The 20,641-nt window shown below is 46.4% G+C and overlaps 1 protein-coding gene across 1 annotated transcript; it reads right to left on the bottom strand.

Annotated features, from left to right (window-relative positions):
- Positions 1–909: 909 nt before the first annotated feature.
- Positions 910–12,212, bottom strand: LOC311104008 (uncharacterized protein). The gene is made up of 2 exons (XM_084145653.1): positions 12,007–12,212; positions 910–5,160 (listed from the first exon to the last, which is right to left on the bottom strand). The coding sequence occupies exon 2, from the start codon at positions 4,651–4,653 to the stop codon at positions 2,914–2,916; it is 1,740 nt and encodes a 579-aa protein (XP_084001779.1). The 5' UTR covers positions 4,654–5,160; positions 12,007–12,212; the 3' UTR covers positions 910–2,913.
- Positions 12,213–20,641: the final 8,429 nt, after the last annotated feature.

Raw genomic sequence — 20,641 nt, 5'->3', positions numbered from 1 at the left:
GAATAGGCTGTGAGGTATGTTAGCACTGGGCTTAGAGAAGGAGAGGAAGCTTGTCCAGTTTTCCGTCTGGGTAAAGTGGTTTGTGTCAGGTTGAATGAGGCGTTTATAAAGTGGACTGGGCCATAAGAGAGGTCTTCCGTTCCGTGGGGGGTGGGGGTAATAATCTGTAGGTGTATGTGTATGTGCATGCGCTTATATCTGAGGGCTTTTGTGTGTTTAGTGTGGTCGTGGGGTACATCTCTGCCCTGCGTGTGTCGGTCCGCGTGCTTATAGAGAGTTAGCAGAAGGAAGAACTAGGCCACTGTTACATCAGGGAGGTCAGACAGGCGTTCTGTCTAGAAAATGTGTGTCAGTATGTCACTCCAAAGCTCCTCTCATTTAAAATGAATCCAGTGTGCCAGGAAAGTAAGGAGCCTAGGGAGTGACTGTACCCAAGCTATTTGTGAGGACTGGAAACAGGGTGTCCCCACACCAGCTAAAAGAGAGGAGGACTCAGTCTCTGTTCAACATGCCTGTGGTTACAATCAGTTGTGTGTTGCCTTGATTTAAATTGTGTCTGTCTAATCATTGTAACTCGTGGCTCTGCTTTGTAGCTGTGTTCAATTAGTAGGCGGTGATTCAAATGACCATAGAATAATGTTGTTTGTCAGCAGCTGCTCTAGTGTAAATGATAGTTTGTTTATTACGTTAGCTAGCATATGGTTGTTATTATTATTTTTGCGGTGTAATAACTAACCCATGAATCACTGTGTATTCAGCATCAAGTGACTGAAACTTCCCTGTAGTTATCTGGCATATGCACAGCTGATTTTCAAACATATCCATCATGAACTGTGTGTAATCCCCATAGACAAGAGTTTTACTAGTGTCAGAGTAAAGAAAGAAGAGAAAGATCAGATATTTGTAACGATATGTCGAGAGATTCAACATCCTTTTTATTGTTTTCAATCTTGAAATGCATCCATCTTCCATGATGAATATTAGTGTCTCCATACACAGCCATGGCAGAAAGAAGGGGTGGTGATGACCTAGACACTACCTACTGCTAAACACCACACAAGTCTCGTCTGCATCTTTTTTGTCCTTTTCTGTATCTTTTTCATAAAACCATCAGCAAAAACACAAGCATCACTGATTAATACACATTGAAAAAAAGGAGGATGGGGTACGGGGCAAATACATCATCACAGTCAATAGGAGAAAGACACAATAAGATAATAACACAACAACACTTGTCAGAAAATAAAAAAAACTATGAAATTAACATTACAGTGTTGTCCGAGAGAGGGAAAGCTTTACATTTATACACAAGTGCCAAAAAAGCTAAACATATACTTTATAAAACTGTGTGGTACAGTGCAGGCTTCTCATTATCACCCAATACGAGGAAAACAAAGGCCGGGGGTGGATGCCCCATGTATTACACTACAGAGGCACATTGGAAAAAGGGGAAATCCCAATTTCATTAACAAAGTAGAGATTGTCCTTGGTTTTTACTAAACTTACTTGGAATAGCTCTGATTAATTCTAAACCAGGTTTTTCTAATGTCATGGACTATTTGTGTAATATAGTAAATTAGCCTCTGTTTCAGAGATCCAATTAGCTAGTATCTGGGTTTAACTCTGTGTCTCTAGGGCAGTCAGGTCAGACCACAACATTTCAAATAGGACTTCAGCTTGAGGTTCTGAGCTCAGTGCATTGTGTAGTGTGTAGATTTGCTGAGGAGACTAGGTGGCCTCACTCAGGGTTAAAATATCATACAGATATCATTTAGATTATATTACTATATTTAAAAGAACTCCCACCCCTATATGTCCCCACTTTACGGTTATAACTTCAGCTTTTATATCTTTCTACAGATTCATATTTTAGTCTATGTTCCTATGGGCTTTTCTGCAGTGGTGGGCATATGAATCAATACATCGGGCTAAGAGATGGGAACAGTGGAAGTCTAGACTGTTGATACTGCTAAACTTTAGGCCAGTAGCCTAGTTCTGTCTCAGATCGACTTTGATTGAATGCTGTCTAAGATCTTAAAGATCTACAGTAATAACAGGCAAGCTGCATTAAAAGCTATTGGCCATGTTTCTGTAAACAGAGTTAACAAGTGATTACATTAAAGGCTTTTTAATTTAAGTGGTGTTTGCAACAGTAGACACAATGTGACTGTACAGTAATTCTGACAAAAACAGGATGATAACGTCCAAATCCTTTCTTGCCTCAAGAGTTTGTCGCATTTTTTGCATTTTCTTGTTTGTTTTGTTAGAAAAAATATATGTATAAATTATTGGTATATTTATATATAACAGTAATATACAAACCAAGTGCTTGAAAAATAAAGATAATGGATGGGCTGTGTGAGATCATGGAGATGGGAAGGGAAAATATAGATTGGTAGAGGTAGGGTTAGGGAAGAGGGATGGAACTTCTTTGGTCAAGGGAATGTTCCCAGAACGTTGCTGCTATGTTTGTCTAAAGCCAGATGTGCAGGTATAGTTCCAATAATGGTCAACTTATCTTCTCATTTGAAACGACCAACTGTGGTTTGACGATTTAAAATTAATCTTGTTGAAAAATGATATGAAAGAGTTTCATCCCTCCTCTCATTTATAAACAAAAGTCCTTCTGTAATTATGGAGAAGATGCAAAAATTGAAAAGTCTATACAATATATACAAATATAATACAGTTCACCCAGAAATCCTGTTTTGAGCTTTATTTAGCAAGTACAGCTTTTTAGTCCCAGGGCTTGAAGGTGAGGGAGGTGTAGATGGAGGTAAAGGGATGATAGTGGATTGAGACTGAGGATGGGAAAGGGAAAGAGCGTATTTCGTTCAAAGGCAGCATCAGAGACACCTCACAATGTAAGGAACCTCAACAAGTTTGTGTTACCCTCAAGTGTTCTAGAGGCACTTAGTCTCGTCTGTTGTTACGGCGTCCGCTTGACTCCTCTTTTTTCCCACTCTCCTTCCTTGACTCAGCTGAGGACTGCTGCTTACAGAACCCTGTGGGGGGCTGGCTCTCACTCTCCCTCTCTTTGCCGCTCTGCTGCTGCGTGAGGGCCAGGTAAGGGTGCTGGGGAAGGGGTAGGATAGAGGAAGGAGGAGGGGTGGGTGGAGAGTCCTGCTGGGAACTCATGGCTTTGTGTTTGAGACGCAGTTTGTGGGGCAGGGCAGTGCCCTTAACCTCTGCCTGGGCATCCCCGTTTTGGCATTGGGAGGAGCCCTGAGGGGAGGGCATAGGGGACCCTGGCTGGTGTGAGACACACAGGTGCTGGAGGTAGCTCCCAGTGTCAGAGATGGAGGAGGACGGGGACTCGTCGTCCGTGGAGGCCTCCTTGTCAGAGCTGCGGGGGTCATTGTCACTAGAGGAGGTGTCTTTGCCTGAGGTTGAGTGTTCCTGGTAGTACCCCTCATTCCTGGCCCCGCCCTCATAGGTCAGTATGGGGGGCTCCTCGTCCTGGGCGCTGAGGTAGCAGTGACTAGCCTGGTTGTGGGACGTGATGGCCTCCTGTTTTTGGAGGATGTCTGGAGTGAGGCCCCTCTGGGTCTTTTGCTCCTGTTGCAGAGCTCTGTACACCTGCCTCTCTCCTGCCTCGCTGTGGCAGTCTGAGTAGTGGTACGGAGGGGAGTCTAACGTCTTCCTCTCCATCTGCTTGGTCACCTCTGCCAGTCTCTCTGAGCTCTCTGTGTGGCACACTCGAGCCTGGGCCAGACGGCTGGCCTGAGCACTCTGCTGTTGGGCTGTCTGTTGATCCATGTCCTGCTGCCTTTGGCTCTCCACAGGGTAGGAGGCACTACTGGAGCGGTAGAGGATGACACTCCTCTGTTGGGTGGGTGGAGGGGCCTGACTGGTCTGGCTGGTGATGCTCTCCCGGTGGTGGTAGGAGTGGGAGTGGTGCTGTTGGCTGCGGTAGACCGACGCCATCTCCTCCTGGTGATGTGTGGAGGACAGGCTATGGTGGACGTTGAACATGCTGCTTCCAATGTCCATCTCCAGGCTGCTTTCCTCCTGCTTGATCTCGTAGACCGTAGGCTCTGGGCTGTCCCGGGAGGACCTGTCTGACATGTCTGAGAGGGACCCATGCGGGGAGTACGTCACCAGTAAACTATGTCCCCCCCCGCTGCCTGACTGCTCAGTCTCAGAGGAGTCAGAGTTCATCATCACCTGGGAGCTGCTGGAGTAGCCGCTGGAGTAGTAGTTGGAGGAGGATGTGGAGGATCCCGCATTGCCTCCATTGTTGACTCCACTAGTGAGCTGCTGGCTCTTCTCCATGTAGGAGGCAGTGCTGATAAGGCCAAAGCGCAGCTTCAGCTGCAGCAGCTCCGTCTTCAGGCGGCAGTTCTCATCATTCAGCACCATGACGCGGTTCTCCAATACCATGTCGTTCAGTCGGCGCTTCTCCCTGGAGCGTTTGGCCGCCTCGTTGTTCTTACGGCGCTTCTCCCAGTAGGAGGCATCCTTCTTTTCATCAGAGATGAACTCACGCTTGCGTCTGCAACTCATGCTGGGCTTGGGCTTGACGAGACGCCCCTGGCGAGAGGGGGTTCCTAGGGGCGATGGGAGAGACTCTTCGTAGTTAGAGTAGGTCTCTAGGTTGTCCAGGTTATTTTCTGAGCTTGCTGATTGGAGTTGTGAATTCAGGCTTTCCATTGTTGCTCAGTGGAGGCCAGTTTGGAATATTGCTACAACCACTGGAAAAGAAACTCAAGGAATGGGGTGATAAGAAACGGTGGGATTCAGCTATATGTCACTGAATGAATGAACTTATAGTTCAAGTGTCTACGTTGGCCAAGAAGATCAAGAAAAGGTGGAACTCTGCGTTAATTACCCTCATTTATCCAATGTATGTTCCGCCTTTCTCTAGGCAAGTCTCTTCAGCTTTCTCCCAGAAAAGTGGGTCAAAGCCGCCTTGTAGAGAGAGAAAATAAAATAATTCCTGGAGTGGGGAATGTGACGAGCTTCGCTGAATGATTCTCTGACCTTCTTTTCCCTGTTTGTTTTTCAAACTTTTTGCGAGAGTGCTGTGCTGAGCAGACAGAGATGTGCCCTACTGCTCCAGGCGTGTTGCAGGATGTAGGTCACTCAGTCCATCTCGGCTTGTCAGTCTCTTGGGAGGGGCGCTGCCTCTCCTTCTCCAGTAGGTTGCAAGATGAAAGGCTGAGGAGACAAAGAAAGAAAAGGCAAAACTCTTAATCCTTGTGGACTGCTGTCGACCGCTATGCATTCAGATTTTGAAGGAATAATATCTTCTTTATGTCATTGTTAATGAAGTCCATTTTCGATTTTGGCATGCCTGGTGATCAAATAATTTTGAGGGATAATTAACAATACGCTCCTTCTCACATCCTCCTGCTTTCACATCCTCCTGCTATGTTCTGCATGTCTGGCTTTGACTGAATTGTTACCCCTGGCAACCAGTGAATATTCACTAGACCCTAGTAACCACTGTCTGACCTCATGGCCCTTCTATTGAGCTTCTCTGTCTGTGGTCCTTGACCCCTTACCATTAAGGCGTCAGCATGCTTCAGTTCGGCTGGTGCCTAGCCAAATTCGGCTAGGCGAACTGAATGAGTGTGCTTGCATACTCCCTTAAAATACCTTCGTTTGGAAAACTAGAAGAAAAGCGGCAATAGTACTGTTTGTCCATTTTGAGACGCCGTAGGCAGTATACACTTCCTCAAAATAGTCAGAATTAATCTAAGATAAATCAAGAAATCTGTAATTTAATTATGACTTTTTTGCAGAGATCTTAGTCGCGCAATTTTACATCTAACTGAGATGTTTGGTGCAGTATTTCTCAATGAGAAAATGTGCATGAAAATGATTAATCTCTCGTTGAATGACAACAAAGACTTTATTGAAGAATCCCTACTGTTGATCAATGGAGGGGCGTAGACTTCAGCTACCGACTTCGGCTTGCCATGAGAACAAAATGTGTGTGCCTGAACAGCCGAAAAAACCTGTACCCTTACACAAAATGTATGCACAAACTCTTCCTAACTGTTTAAGATGGTAAGCATGCGGACGCCTTTAGCCCTGCATGTTGATGTTGACTTGCATGGTGTAATAAACATGATGCCAGTATAGTAGTTTCTGAGTTACTATCTTTTTCTGAGTAAGACATTACACATTTGCTATTTGTGACATTATTCCTCCGCATTTGTAATCATAACTGCATGTCTGGCAACCAAGTCGAGAGCACATGATTACCATGTAAATTCAAAAACAGTAACACTACCCGAAATTACATCATTCGAACACATGGAATGATTGGACATTGAATTTGTAGGCTTTAAACAGCCATTATTGACTTATTTCATTGCTGCTCTAGATAGTATTTCAGGCAGATGTATTTTAAGAGCCAAAACAGTGAATCACCCAGGTGCAGTGGGTGTGGGCTTCCCCTCATTCTGTTTTAGAATTCTAGGTCAGGAACAAAGATTCCAAAACAACCAGATTAAGAAACAGCCCACTACGTTTACATAGAAATCATCATGAATTTGAGAATTTACTATAATTGTAATAACCGTAAAGAACACATTATATTTGGACAACCAGTTCCTGGCGGTGAATGAAGACAGACAAAGGTTCCCCGCCAAGGAAAAGAGGTGGAGAGGGCAGAGGATTTTAAGGTAAGGGCGGATGAGGAGGTGGGGGGTTAATTAATGAATATAGGTCAAGTCTCAGGAAGGAGGGGGCTGGAGAATGTGCCAAGCTCTCTTGAATTATGACACCAGGGTGGTCAGCCTCATAACTATCAAGTGTCTGGGAACCTGCTCAGCAGGGACCCTCCTGGTAATGAGCTAAATATATTGGCCATATCCCACAAACCCCTGAGGTGCCTTATTGCGATTATAAACTGGTTACCAACGTAATTAGAGCAGTAAAATTAAATGTTTTGTCATACCCGTGGTATTTGGTCTGATATACCACGCCTGACAGCCAATCAGCATTCAGGGCTCGAACCACCCAGTTTATAATCTCCCAGGAGTCTGGGGCAATATTACGTAACTACCAACTGCTCTACACTTTTAAAAATGTGGGTTCAACACCAATGTTTCTTTCCATGCACAATTCAGCAACAAAACGAGCACAAATCTAGATGGGATATTACACCCATAGTTCTTCCATTCAAAATGTTTTGCTTCCCACAAAATGATGACAAGCCATCTAGGTATGGGTTGTTTGGGTCCCATGATGCAGTAGAGACTAAATAGAGATACAGGCTACGATTATGCCTGGAAAAACGGTTGAGACAGGGCCTGGGTTCATTCACTGCTAAATGCAGTACTTTAAGGTCATCATTCCCATGAGCCATTTGCGTGTGGCTGTGTGGCAGGAGGGAAAGAGTGGAAAGACCACAGAAACCAGGGACCACTCAGTAAACACTGGCTCTGACTAGTGCCTACACGGCACGCTGGAATATAGGTCAGTGGAACCACGGGTGAGGCAGGGAGAGAGAGACAGAGAATTAGAGAGTACTCTATTTATAGAGGTGAAAGATGCACAGAGAGAGGGACAAAGAGATTGAGAGAAGATAGACAAAAGAAAGGGAAAAATGAGCTCAGATGATAGCACCTCGCAGGATGTAAAGAAACTGGATACTGTACCAGCGTTAACAACATATCACCCATGGCAACAAAATAAAAAAAGGGGGCAACTAATCCTGTCAACATCAATCCCTCCTCATCGAACAACACACTCCCTCTGCGCAAACGGATTGACTTTTAAAAAACTAAGCTGCTCATCTCCTCTGCGGGCAGCTGGAATTAGCTGGAGACATGAATGGAGCTGGTGTGTTTGCTGATTAATGCATCACAAGCTCTTAGTCTCACACTACAGCTACAGGAATAGACCATCATAATAAGTGTGAATCCCACCCAAGCACAGCGTGCCATCCAAAACATCTAACTAAGCCTCAAACCCATCCACTTCATTATAGTGTATCAAATAACTAACCGCAGGGTACTGTTTTTATGAAAAATGTAGTGTGACCTGCCAGAACAAATGTCAAGTAGTAAGAATTTCTACTGCTGCCCTTTTCACCCATCCAATATGCTTACAAGGCTCTGTATTTCAATGGAACACTCCTACGCTTGTGGTAGATCATAATTAATTCTATGTCCAATTTCATGATAAAAGTTGAACAAAAAGCTGCATCTCATCAGAGTATGAATCCATTACTGATAGCACTGTTTAACATCAGCACACGTCCTTTTTATATTTAATAAATATAAAGTAATTCTACCACAGGACACTGTCTAGGGCTTGGTTACATTTGTGAAGTGATCAAAGAGAATCTAAAAGTTGCCATTTTACAATTATTGGGTCCAAACAACTACACAAAGCTAAATTTGGTGGGGCTTGTGCTCAAAAGCGTGTTTTTGTTGAGCTCTTAAAAGTAATTGGAGCAGGTGTAAAATAAGGGGAGGCCACCAGACCGGGGTGCAATATTTCACTGAGACTGAGGAACTGAACTGCCCCCAGGGGGGAAGAATGCAAATGGCTGGCACGTGGAGGGCTGGCTTTTTCCCAAATTCCAAGTAGGTTTGGGACGATATATGATTAAATAAAATATCGTGACATTTGACATTGACGATATATCGCGATATTTGGAGTAGCACATCGTAGAAGAGGTCTCCCCAAATATCGTCCAATCCTAATTCCAGGAATGGGTTTATCTTCCCAAGAAAAAGTAAAAATTCTCGGACAGGCAGGCGAAGTTCCAAGCCAACTCATTGTTCCATAAACACAGCCATATCAGCCTCTCTTAAAAAGGAAAAAAAGAGTGACCTAGTGCAGACCGTGTGTTTCCTCAGTCACATGTGCTCCCTTGGCCTACTTCTCTGCCTCTCCCTCCCAGCCACAGAAGCACAATAACAAAGCACCTACTCTATCTTTCATTATCTTTCATTGTGCCAGGAAACCCTGAGAATGTCAGGAGGGTCAGGATAAACCCCACTCCACATTGTTTACCATCAACTACAATAGGAGTGAAACAAGACATTGTGTAAGCTGCTCTAGTGAAACAAAGGTAATCTCATCCTCATGATAATTATAGCCATGTTATTACCATGTTTTTGGCAATAGCCTACTAATCCAATAAGGAATATAATAGCTGATCAATGCATTGCAATTACAAGCAATGTATGGAAGGGTTCTTGAATCCTACGAAAAGGGGTGTGGCACAGAAAGGTGAGGATTGAAGTTAATTGAAAAAAGGCTAAACGAATATGTTTCTAATTGTGTATCACTATGATATGAAGGAAACCCGAACTGTTTATTAGGCGCGTTTATCTGCTGCCCATCAGTGTTTCTGTTCTGCATGAATGGGTTGGTGTCTTTGTTAAACCAGCAAGGATTTATTTTGGTAGGTTTTTATTCTGGTATTATAGGGGCTCTGCAGCACATCCCCCCTCCCCGTTATGACTAATGTGACCTACATTTGGAGCTGGTATAGCGGTCCACGGTATGCGCCAACCAATTAGCCCTCCTCAGCAAAGCACAATAGAGGCTATGGGTTTCCGCTGATTGCATCATCTCCCCTGCCTAATCTGTTTTAATTACTTAAATTATTTATTATGCAACCCGCACAACTTCTAGAGCCTTAAGCTTAATCTAAAAGTGCAATGTGCTACAAAAATTGAAAGCATAACCAAATGCTTTGCGTAATTTCCCATTGTGCATAGAACACCTATACCATTGGCTATGTTCTAACCTACATGGTATTGATTAACTTTTCGTGAGATATAATTCCCGTATGACTTTTCATAAAAACTTAACAGCGTCAATAGCCTACACCCTTACCGCGGCACCTAAAGTAATCCTATAGCAGCTATAGCCTACAGTAGGCTAGACACAAGTGCGCATGCCATCACTAAACAACAAATGCATGAGCTGCGGGCACCGGGCGGCGGCACTCATTCCACAATCATTCCCACGTGCAGTGAGGGGGTACTTTCAACATTCAGACTGAGCAGGATGGTCTTTTCTAAGACAATTTACAACAAGTGTGTGCAGTATTAATTATGATATGCATGTAGCCTAATATCTGCATAGGCTATAAATTGAGATGGACATGCAGTGCGCAACAGTGTTGCTGATAAGGAATGGTAGACTATAATGCACATGTTACATAGTTGCTGTAGAGGGTTACATTGTCTAAAATTGTTTCCCAATATAACTAATAGGCTACAGGGCAGGCACATATCCACGTCACAACACAAGTTTTCTGCCCTCTTCAACATACCACTACTCTTTGTTGTGTCTCTGATAAATGTACCTTTTGCATATTTAATCAGATCCCCGGGGAAGTCATTCAAGGCAAATGTAAGTTTCCTGCTCATACATAGCTTGTTGCCCTATTGCATTCGCCACCCATAGGCTACTTCAACAACTTGTCACGACTTTGAGATAGGCTCACATTTGACCCAGTAGCCTAAATAAGGACAGAAATAATCATACCCAGTATATCCATCCAGCTCACCTTACAGAAACAGCCAATACTTTAGATTTCATCATTCATATCCAAAACAATGTTTTCAGAGATGTAGGACAGCACAATATTCCAGTAGCCTTTGCTCTAGATTCAGTTTGCCCCACTGAGCAGGGGAAGGGTTAACGGGTTGCCTAACACCCGCGATAACCTTTCACAAATAACTACTTACTACAAGTGTGTCCTCAGACCAGCCTGGTCCGATAAGACTAGACGTAACATAGTAAACGTAAATCAAGGACACTCGAATAAGTACATGTTACGTTTGGTACGTTTGGTATGGTTACAAAGACCGAAGGTTACTTAAGGCAAAAACAAAAGTAGTAAGGATGGGTGGGCGTATGACGCTAACATCTAGCAACCCAAAGGTTGCATGTTTGAATCTCATCATGGACAACTTTAGCATTTTAGCAATTAGCAACTTTGCAATTACTTACTACTTTCAATACTTTTCAACTACTTAGCATGTTAGTTACCCTTCCCCTAACCTTAACCCTTTAACCTAATGTTAACCTTGTCCCCAACCTTAACCCTAACCCCTAGCTAGCTGACGTTAGCCACTTAGCTAATGTTAGCATTAGCCACAACAAATTGGAATTCGTAACATATCATATGAATTGGAATTCGTAACATATCATACGAAATGGATGATGGCCATCCACAAATGAATACATACCATACTAAACATAACATAGTAATTGAGGTGTCCCGGATTCACATTTACTATGTTACGTCTACTCCTGAGTCCAGGTGAAACCGACAGGTTTTTTTTCTTCAGTTGCCTCGCATGGACTCATAGACTAACCCAAAGGGACATGTTTCGTGTCATAACGGTGTCCTTTTAACTCACAAGTATTTAAATTAACATTTTAATAATATTATATATATATAAATATATACTGAATTGTCTTTATATAATATATTTACAATAGATTATCTCTATTAATTTATGTTGCTGAAATAAATGTCCATAATTTTTTTACTAAAGAATAGCGGAATTAATCCAAAGAATAATATTTTTACCTTATTTCAAGTTATTGTATCTTTCAATCTTTTCAAAACTCTACAATGATGGGGGGGGAAACAAAATTAGGGAAGCTACTCCAAATATGTGTGTTTTCTGTGGCCCCTGACACCCAACGTTCCTTGTTCTGAAGGAATTCCATGCTCCCACTTCTAACCTTCTCGTTATCATCCCCCTATACATTCTGCCACTAAAGAAGGGGAAACGCCTCGTCTTGACAGAAAATGCATATGGTTCAACGTCCGTCTCCAACGTTATAAACACTTCCCGTTGTGCCAAAACTGTTGCAACAATGTGTCAGTGTACTTGAAAGTCATGCAAAACAAAAATGATGAAAAGTCTAATCGAAGTGCCACTAAGTAACATTGAAATTGGTATTATTAGACTATTGGATTGAATTGTTTTCACTAATAATAAATCATTAACATTATACACATTAATCAACGGGACATTTAAAGGCAATCCATATAAAATAAATGCTTACCTTGTATGCGTAAATAAAAGCCCACAGTGCGAAGCCTAATATAGAAGCCACGTTACTGTTCAACAATTCCTATTTCCGACGTCTATCGAATTCAAATGTGCGATCGTCCTTCACGTAGAGTGCGAGCTCTGTGATTAGTGCTTGTATCTGAGCATGAATTCAGTGTCGCTTATTTTGAATCTGCTTCTCGTGTTACGTTGGGGACTTGCTACAATTTCTTCCTCACTCTCTCAATGTCTCCAATTGTATGTTAGTAGGTCAGTAGTTGCATAACAGGACTCTTTGGGTGCCTAGTCACGTTTTGTTTCTCGCTCGCGAGCTCCGTATCTGACCCCTCCCTTTTCTTCTCCTTCGAATCCTGTTGCAGAGAGACCTGGAAGAGGAGAGAGGGGAGGGACTAGCGCACAAAGCCAGACTTGCTGAGATGCTGGGCTGAATGATGGGTGAAGATACGCCTAATAAGGTTAATAGAGAGCGAGACAGACACAGAGAGAGAGAGACTTTGAAAAATAGAATGGTGGGGAGACATTTTTAGAAACAAGCCTTTAGCAGGAGATATAAAAATAACATTTTATCCAACAGCTATTGTTTAGGGGGAAATGTGCCCCTTTATTGAATGGATACGCCTAATTACTCCAGACAGAGGCTCAGTTTTCCCTTTAAATATAACCTTAATTTTCAGTTTTATTCTTATCCGCAAACCAAAATCTATTCACATTGTCCCTCACTAGCACATTAGTAGTTTTTTCTTCATATTCAGTGTCATGGGCCTCTCACTCCACCGGGTTACCACCTTAATTGTCTTCCACTCTGCTCACCACTCTCTCTACTCAGCCTAACTAGCTCCACCTGTCCCTGCTCTGCTCTGCTCTAATTACTCTGCCAGCTGCGCTGCATTACCCACTACCTCTCCCAGTATTTAAGGCCCTGTCTTTCAGCTCTCCGGTGTCAGATCGTCTGCAAAGCTCACACCCGGAACCTGTTTGCTCGCGCTTCTGGCTCACCCTTGTTTTGTGACCCCGGACCTGCCTGATTCTTGGATACTCTTCTGCCCCAGGAAAACCAGACCTGCTTTCTGCCATTACGACTCCTGACTACTCTTCGACCCCGGTAACTCTGACCAGCCTTCTGCCTTGCTACTACGTATTTTGGATTTCCCTTGAACTGTACTGCTGCCTTGTTTCATTCCGCCCTGTTGTGTCTGTGTCTCCCCCCCCCAGGACTTCTGGACCACCCACCACCGGCTTCATAGGACGCACCGCTGCCACTGGGGGGGGCACAGACCCAGCACATTGGACGGGATCCCTGTCACCCCTGGAGCCTTCATTCACTCCCTACTTCCCTTTTCCCTTAAGTTTAATAAACTTTCTGGTGTGACGCAATTGTGGTCCTCTGGTCGTCTGTCTGAACCGTGACAGTACGATCTGACCATTATGGACTCAGCGCACACTTTCCCCGACATGGAAACCGATGAGCATGAGCAGCAGTTCCAGCAGCAGCAACAACAACTCGCCATGATCATTCAACTCCTCACCAACCTTACCCCAGCCAGTCTGCCCACCAGCCCTGCCCCCGAGTTACCTGCCCCGGTCATTGCAGCCGCTGCTCCGGAACCCAAGATTGGAAACCCCGAGCGGTTCAACGGCGATTCAACCCAGGTCCGGCCATTCCTGACTAGCTGCCGACTTCAGTTCTCCTTGCAGCCAAGGACCTTCGCCACGGAGGGGGCTAAAGTTGGGTATGCCATCACTCACCTGACGGGCCGAGCTCGACTCTGGGGAACAGCAGAGTTCGAACGTCAAACCCCCGCATGTGCAACCTTCGACCTGTTTGCTGAGGAGATGCTGAAGGTGTTTGACCTGGATTCACCCACCGCAGAGGCGTCTCGTGAACTGTTCAGTATTCGACAAGGCAGACGTACAGTCGCAGACCATTCCATCGACTTCCGAACCCTGGCTAGACGAAGTTCTTGGAACACACCATCGTTGGTGGACGCGTTCTTCCATAGTTTGGCTGACTATATCAAGGACGAGTTGGTCTCCCATGAACTGCCTTCCACTCTTGATGAAGCCATCGCACTGACTGTCAGGATCGACAGAAGGATACAGACCCGTCGTCGTGAGAGGGGGCGCCAAGGTCCACCTACTACCGGCATTCGGAGAGATCCGACTGGGCTCCTGTCATCTACTGCCACTCACCCAGGTCAGCTTGATCAGTCTGAGCCTATGGAGATTGGGCGAGCCTCTCTCACTCCTGCAGAGCGCCAGCGCCGCTTCACCTCAAACCTCTGCCTCTATTGTGGAGGTGATGGACATCGTGTGGTAACCTGCCCTTTAAAGGGCCGAAGCTCACCGGGCATAGAGGGAGTCCGGTTGAGTTCAATGACCATCCAGTCCTCCGACCGCAAACCCCTGCTGCAAGTTCACCTCCGCCTCTCTGACTCAACTCACACCCTGGCTGCTCTGGTGGATTCTGGCGCCGAAGCCAACATAATGGACATCAAGCTGGCACGCCAACTGGGACTGGAGAACCTCCGTTTGACACCTCCTATTCCTGCCCGGGCACTGGACGGACACTTACTCGGATCGGTCACTCATGTCACGGCCCCGGTCTCGATGGGTCTGTCCGGAAACCATCAAGAAACTATCCAGTTTCACCTGCTCCCCTCTCCAGGCCAACCCCTCATCCTGGGTTACCCATGGCTCCGCCGGCACAACCCTCAGCTCGACTGGGTGACCGGGGTGATCAGGGAGTGGGGAGAGGACTGCCACCGAACCTGCCTGCTTGCTGCCGCACTACCCCTCGGCCAGTACCTACTAACTCCGCTCCTGACCTCTCCAATGTCCCAGAATGCTACCATGGTCTCAGAGAGGTGTTTAACAAAGCAAGAGCCACATCTCTGCCCCCTCACCGACCGTACGACTGTGCCATCGACCTCCTCCCTGGAACAGCTCCTCCAAAGGGTCGTCTTTATTCGTTGTCTGCTCCTGAAAGAAAGTCCATGGAGGACTACATCAATGGCTCTCTGTCCGCAGGATTAATCCGTTCATCTTCATCTCCTGCTGGTGCTGGCTTCTTCTTTGTGGGGAAGAAGGACGGATCTCTTCGCCCCTGCATCGACTACAGGGGACTCAACGACATCACAGTGAAAAACCGTTACCCTCTGCCTCTGCTCACCTCTGCTTTTGAGTTGCTCCAGGGAGCCACGGTTTTTACCAAGTTGGATCTCAGAAACGCTTACCACCTAGTGCGGATCCGGGAGGGAGATGAATGGAAAACCGCATTCAATACACCAACAGGCCACTACGAGTATCTGGTTATGCCTTTTGGCCTCACCAATGCTCCTGCTGTGTTCCAGGCTCTAGTGAATGATGTACTGCGGGACATGTTAAACAAGTTTGTCTTCGTTTACCTGGATGACATCTTAATCTACTCCAGAAACCTGTCTGAACACACCCGCCATGTCCAGCAAGTCCTTCATCGTCTTCTGGAGAATTCCCTCTACGCCAAGGCAGAGAAATGTGAGTTTCACGTCAAGACAGTGGCCTTCCTGGGGTACATAGTGGCAGAGGGAAGTATCCAAATGGATCCTGCCAAAGTATCAGCAGTCACTTCATGGCCAGTTCCGGAGAACAGAAAGAAGCTGCAACAGTTTCTGGGGTTTGCTAACTTCTATAGGAAGTTTATCCGGAACTACAGTACCGTTGCTGCCCCTCTCACTGCTCTAACCAGCACCAAGCAACCCTTCACCTGGACCCCAGCAGCCGACAAGGCCTTCAGTACCCTCAAGGTGAGGTTCACCTCCGCTCCCATCCTCCAGATGCCTGATGTGGACCGGCAATTCATTGTGGAGGTGGACGCCTCGGATGTGGGAGTTGGTGCTGTGATTTCTCAGTGGGCTGCGGAGGATAGGAAGCTCCATCCCTGTGCCTTTTTCTCACGTCGGTTGTCCCCCTCTGAGTGCAATTACGACATAGGGAACCGTGAGCTGCTGGCTGTGAAGCTTGCCTTGGAGGAGTGGCGTCACTGGCTGGAGGGGTCCACCATTCCATTTCTCGTTTGGACCGATCATAAGAACTTGGAGTACATCCGCACGGCCAAACGGTTGAACTCCAGGCAGTCCCGCTGGGCCCTGTTCTTCACCAGGTTTAATTTCACTCTGTCATACCGGCCTGGATCACGCAACACCAAGCCAGACGCCCTCTCCCGTCAATTCCAGAAGGATGACACCCCCTCCAAGGACCCTGTGTCGATTCTGCCAAGTCCCTGCATCGTTGCAGCTCTGACCTGGGCTGTTGAGGAACAGGTGCTGGAGGCTCTCCGTAACCAGCCAGGTCCCAGCACTTGCCCAGCTGACCGCCTTTTTGTCCCCGAAGACCTGAGGTCCCAGGTCGTTCAGTGGGGACATGACTCCCGCCTAGCTTGTCACCCTGGCTCCACCCGCACTTACAACCTGCTCGCCCAGAGGTTCTGGTGGCCCTCTCTGAGGAAGGATGTACGGGAATTCGTCCAAGCCTGCCCCATCTGCAACCAACACAAGTCGTCCTGCCAGCCCCCAGCCGGATTGCTGCAGCCCCTGCCTGTGCCCAGACGTCCCTGGTCTCACATCGCCCTTGACTTTGTCACAGGGCTGCCCCCTTCAAGGGGCATGACCGTCATTCTCACCATCGTTGACCGTTTCAGCAAGATGGCACACTTCATTCCCCTCCCCAAGCTCCCAACCGCCAAGGAGACCGCCCAGGTGGTCCTGGAACACGTCTTCCGGATCCACGGACTGCCAAAGGATGTAGTTTCTGACCGTGGTCCACAATTCTCCTCCGCTTTTTGGAAGGAGTTCTGTCACCTGCTGGGAGCCACAGTCAGTCTGACTTCCGGATTCCATCCCCAATCCAATGGGCAGTCAGAGCGGGCTAATCAGGAGCTCGAGAAGGCACTGCGATGCATGACTTCACGCAACCCCCACTCCTGGTCGCAGCAATTGACATGGGTGGAGTACGCACACAATTCTCTGACCTGCTCTGCCATCGGTATGTCCCCTTTCCAATGTGTTTATGGATACCAGCCTCCTCTATTTGCCAGCCAGGAAGAGGAGGTTACTTGCCCATCTGCACTTGCTTTTGCCCGTCGATGTCGCCGCACCTGGTCACAAGCCCGAGCCACACTCCTCAGATCCGTTGCCAGCTACACTACCGGGGCCAACCGTCGGAGAATTCCTGCTCCCACCTACCATGTTGGTCAAAGGGTGTGGTTGTCATCGAAGAACCTGCCACTCAGGGTGGAGTCGCAGAAGCTGGCACCTCGGTTCATTGGCCCATTCCCTATCATAAGAGTGATTAGCCCAACTGCTGTCCGGCTCCAACTGCCTAATTCCCTGAGGGTGCACCCCACTTTCCATGTGTCTAAGATTAAGCCCATCCATGAGAGTCCGCTGGTCCCTGCTGCGCCTGGTCCTCCTCCTCCACGGCTCGTCGATGGTGGTCTGGTTTACACCGTCCGCCGCCTGCTTCGGTCCAGACGGAGGGGTAGGGGTCTCCAGTACCTCATTGACTGGGAGGGCTATGGACCTGAGGAAAGGACCTGGGTGCCAGCTAGTCGGATTGTGGATAGGACTCTCATCACCGCTTTCCACCAACGGCATCCTGATCAACCTGCAATCCGTAGGGGCCGCCCCAGAGGGGTCCCTAACCGTCCTGCCCGCTCGGCTTCCTGTCCTGTGCCTGATCCTGTCTCGGGACCTGTCCCATCTCCCGACCACGGCCCTCCGGCTTCCTCCGAGGATGAGGACGTTCACTCGGACCGTTCGGAGGAGTTCTAGCCCTCCTCGGCTCCCCTCCTCCCGCCCGGCGTGGTGTTGCTCTTGGGACTTCTGGGGCCGTCCCTTGGGGGGGGGGTTCTGTCATGGGCCTCTCACTCCACCGGGTTACCACCTTAATTGTCTTCCACTCTGCTCACCACTCTCTCTACTCAGCCTAACTAGCTCCACCTGTCCCTGCTCTGCTCTGCTCTAATTACTCTGCCAGCTGCGCTGCATTACCCACTACCTCTCCCAGTATTTAAGGCCCTGTCTTTCAGCTCTCCGGTGTCAGATCGTCTGCAAAGCTCACACCCGGAACCTGTTTGCTCGCGCTTCTGGCTCACCCTTGTTTTGTGACCCCGGACCTGCCTGATTCTTGGATACTCTTCTGCCCCAGGAAAACCAGACCTGCTTTCTGCCATTACGACTCCTGACTACTCTTCGACCCCGGTAACTCTGACCAGCCTTCTGCCTTGCTACTACGTATTTTGGATTTCCCTTGAACTGTACTGCTGCCTTGTTTCATTCCGCCCTGTTGTGTCTGTGTCTCCCCCCCCCAGGACTTCTGGACCACCCACCACCGGCTTCATAGGACGCACCGCTGCCACTGGGGGGGGCACAGACCCAGCACATTGGACGGGATCCCTGTCACCCCTGGAGCCTTCATTCACTCCCTACTTCCCTTTTCCCTTAAGTTTAATAAACTTTCTGGTGTGACGCAATTGTGGTCCTCTGGTCGTCTGTCTGAACCGTGACATTCAGAAGATTGAAGGCATAGCCTACATGGCCTAGGCTTTATCTTAACGTGGAGTAGGTGACATGGGTTTGAATCCAGTCAGACACATTTATCAGGAACTACAATGGTCAGTTACAATTGCAACATGGCCACATACAATTATGACATGCACATCGCTGCAACCTGGATTCAGGGGTAGACATAATATAGTAAACAAAAATCCAGGACCCTCAAATTAGTACGATATCTTACATTTGGTATGGTATGTAATAATTTGTGGATGTTCATTCTCTATTTCACATGATATGTTACGAATTCCAATTCTTATGATATGTTACGAATTCCAATTCGTATGATATGTTACAAATTTGCGATACGTATGATATGTTTTACGAATTCCAAGTTGTTTAGGCTAATGTTAGCTAGGTGGCTAATGCTAACATTAGCTAGGTGGCTAACGTCAGCTAGGCTAGGGGTTAGGTTTAGGGGTTAAGGTTAAGCACAGGAGGTTGGTGGCACCTTAATTGGGGAGGAAGGGCTCATAGCAATGTCTGGAACAAAGTAAATTGAATGGTATAGAACTCATCAAACACATGGTTTCCATGTGTTTGATACCATTCCATTGATTCCATTCCAGACATTATTATGAGCCATGGGGTTAAGGTTAGGGTTAAGGTTAGGGTTAGGGGAAGGAAGTAGCTAAAAAGTAGTAAATAGTTGCAAAGTTTATAATTAGCTAAAATGCTAAAGTTGACCGTGATGAGATTTGAACACACAACCTTTGGATTGCTAGATGTTCGCGTTGTAAGCCCACCTATCCACCCTACTTTCGTTTTTGCCTTAAGTAGCCTTCTGTCTTACGCAACCATATCAAACGTAACATATCATACTAATTTGAGTGTCCAAGATTTTTGTTTACTATGTTATGTCTAGTCTATGAGACCAGACTGATCACGCCAAGCAAGACCAGGATGAAAATGAGTTTTTGTAATTTGTGGACACATTGCAGTAAGTTGTCTGATTTTGTTGTGACATTGGCTCTCATTTCCAGCAGCTGTGGCCTTGTGGTTGGATGCATCTGGTTACAGTTTTTGCATAACAGCTTAAATCTCAAGAGCTCAGTACCTCATTCTCATCTGATAAAGACATTGAAACCTCTTTATACAGTAGGCTACTTTATTGGGCGGCAGGTAGCTTAGTGGGTAAGAGCGTTGTGCCAGTAACCGAAAGGTCGCTGGTTCTAATCCCCGAGCCAACTAGGTGAAAAGTCTGTCGATGTGCCCTTGAGCAAGGCACTTAACCCTAATTGCTCCTGTAAGTCGCTCTGGATAAGAGCGTCTGCTAAATGACAAAAAAAAAAAAAAAAAAAAAAAAATTGGCATCCTCCCTCTTATGACACAATAATTATAATGTTTTGCATGAAATATTCAATGCACAGCATTCAGTGATGGAAAGGAAGTGTAAATTCTTAATTGATCACCAAAGCCCCCTGTCATCTTATACCATATACAGGGTAACACTTTACATAGTTTTACATACACAGTTGTAACACATTGGCTGAAATTCTGTGTTTATTGCTGTTATTGCCAGTTCAGAAATGTGTTACCCAATACAGTAATAACAGGGTGAAATGATTGAAATGGAGTGTAGACTAGTGGAATGTAATCTGTGCCCCCTGACAAAAATTATTTGTCTGAAATATCCAAATCCTTTTGCTCATTTCATGCATATCTTGATTTGGAATGAGCAATATAGGTTAGGACTAGGCCTATGTCCTAGCTGGATATGAAGATGCCATGTAGTTACAGCAAGGGGAAGGTTGACAGCTCATTCTCACTCTCATTCTGCTTGTTTTCTGGTACATGAGTTCCTGGTGGGACAGGCTCATGGTTAGGAGATAGACTATGTGACCTCCTGTGCTTTGTGATGATTACATCCTCTTCCTCTACCCAGTCCATCTGCCCTCCGTTATCTGACCTTACAAGCTGCACACGTGCCTGTTCTCTCTTGCATCACGGCGAGCCATGGAAACAACTGTAGCGATAACGGTATTTAATGCATTTTGTTGTGTCCACCGCAGTTTTGATTGAAACAAAAGGACTGGC

This window comes from Coregonus lavaretus (assembly GCF_964263955.1).
Source record: "Coregonus lavaretus genome assembly, chromosome: 28".
Classification (NCBI taxonomy): domain Eukaryota; kingdom Metazoa; phylum Chordata; class Actinopteri; order Salmoniformes; family Salmonidae; genus Coregonus; species Coregonus lavaretus.
The sequence above is the reverse complement of the archived record's forward strand: the minus strand, read 5'-3'. Positions and strand labels throughout refer to the sequence as shown.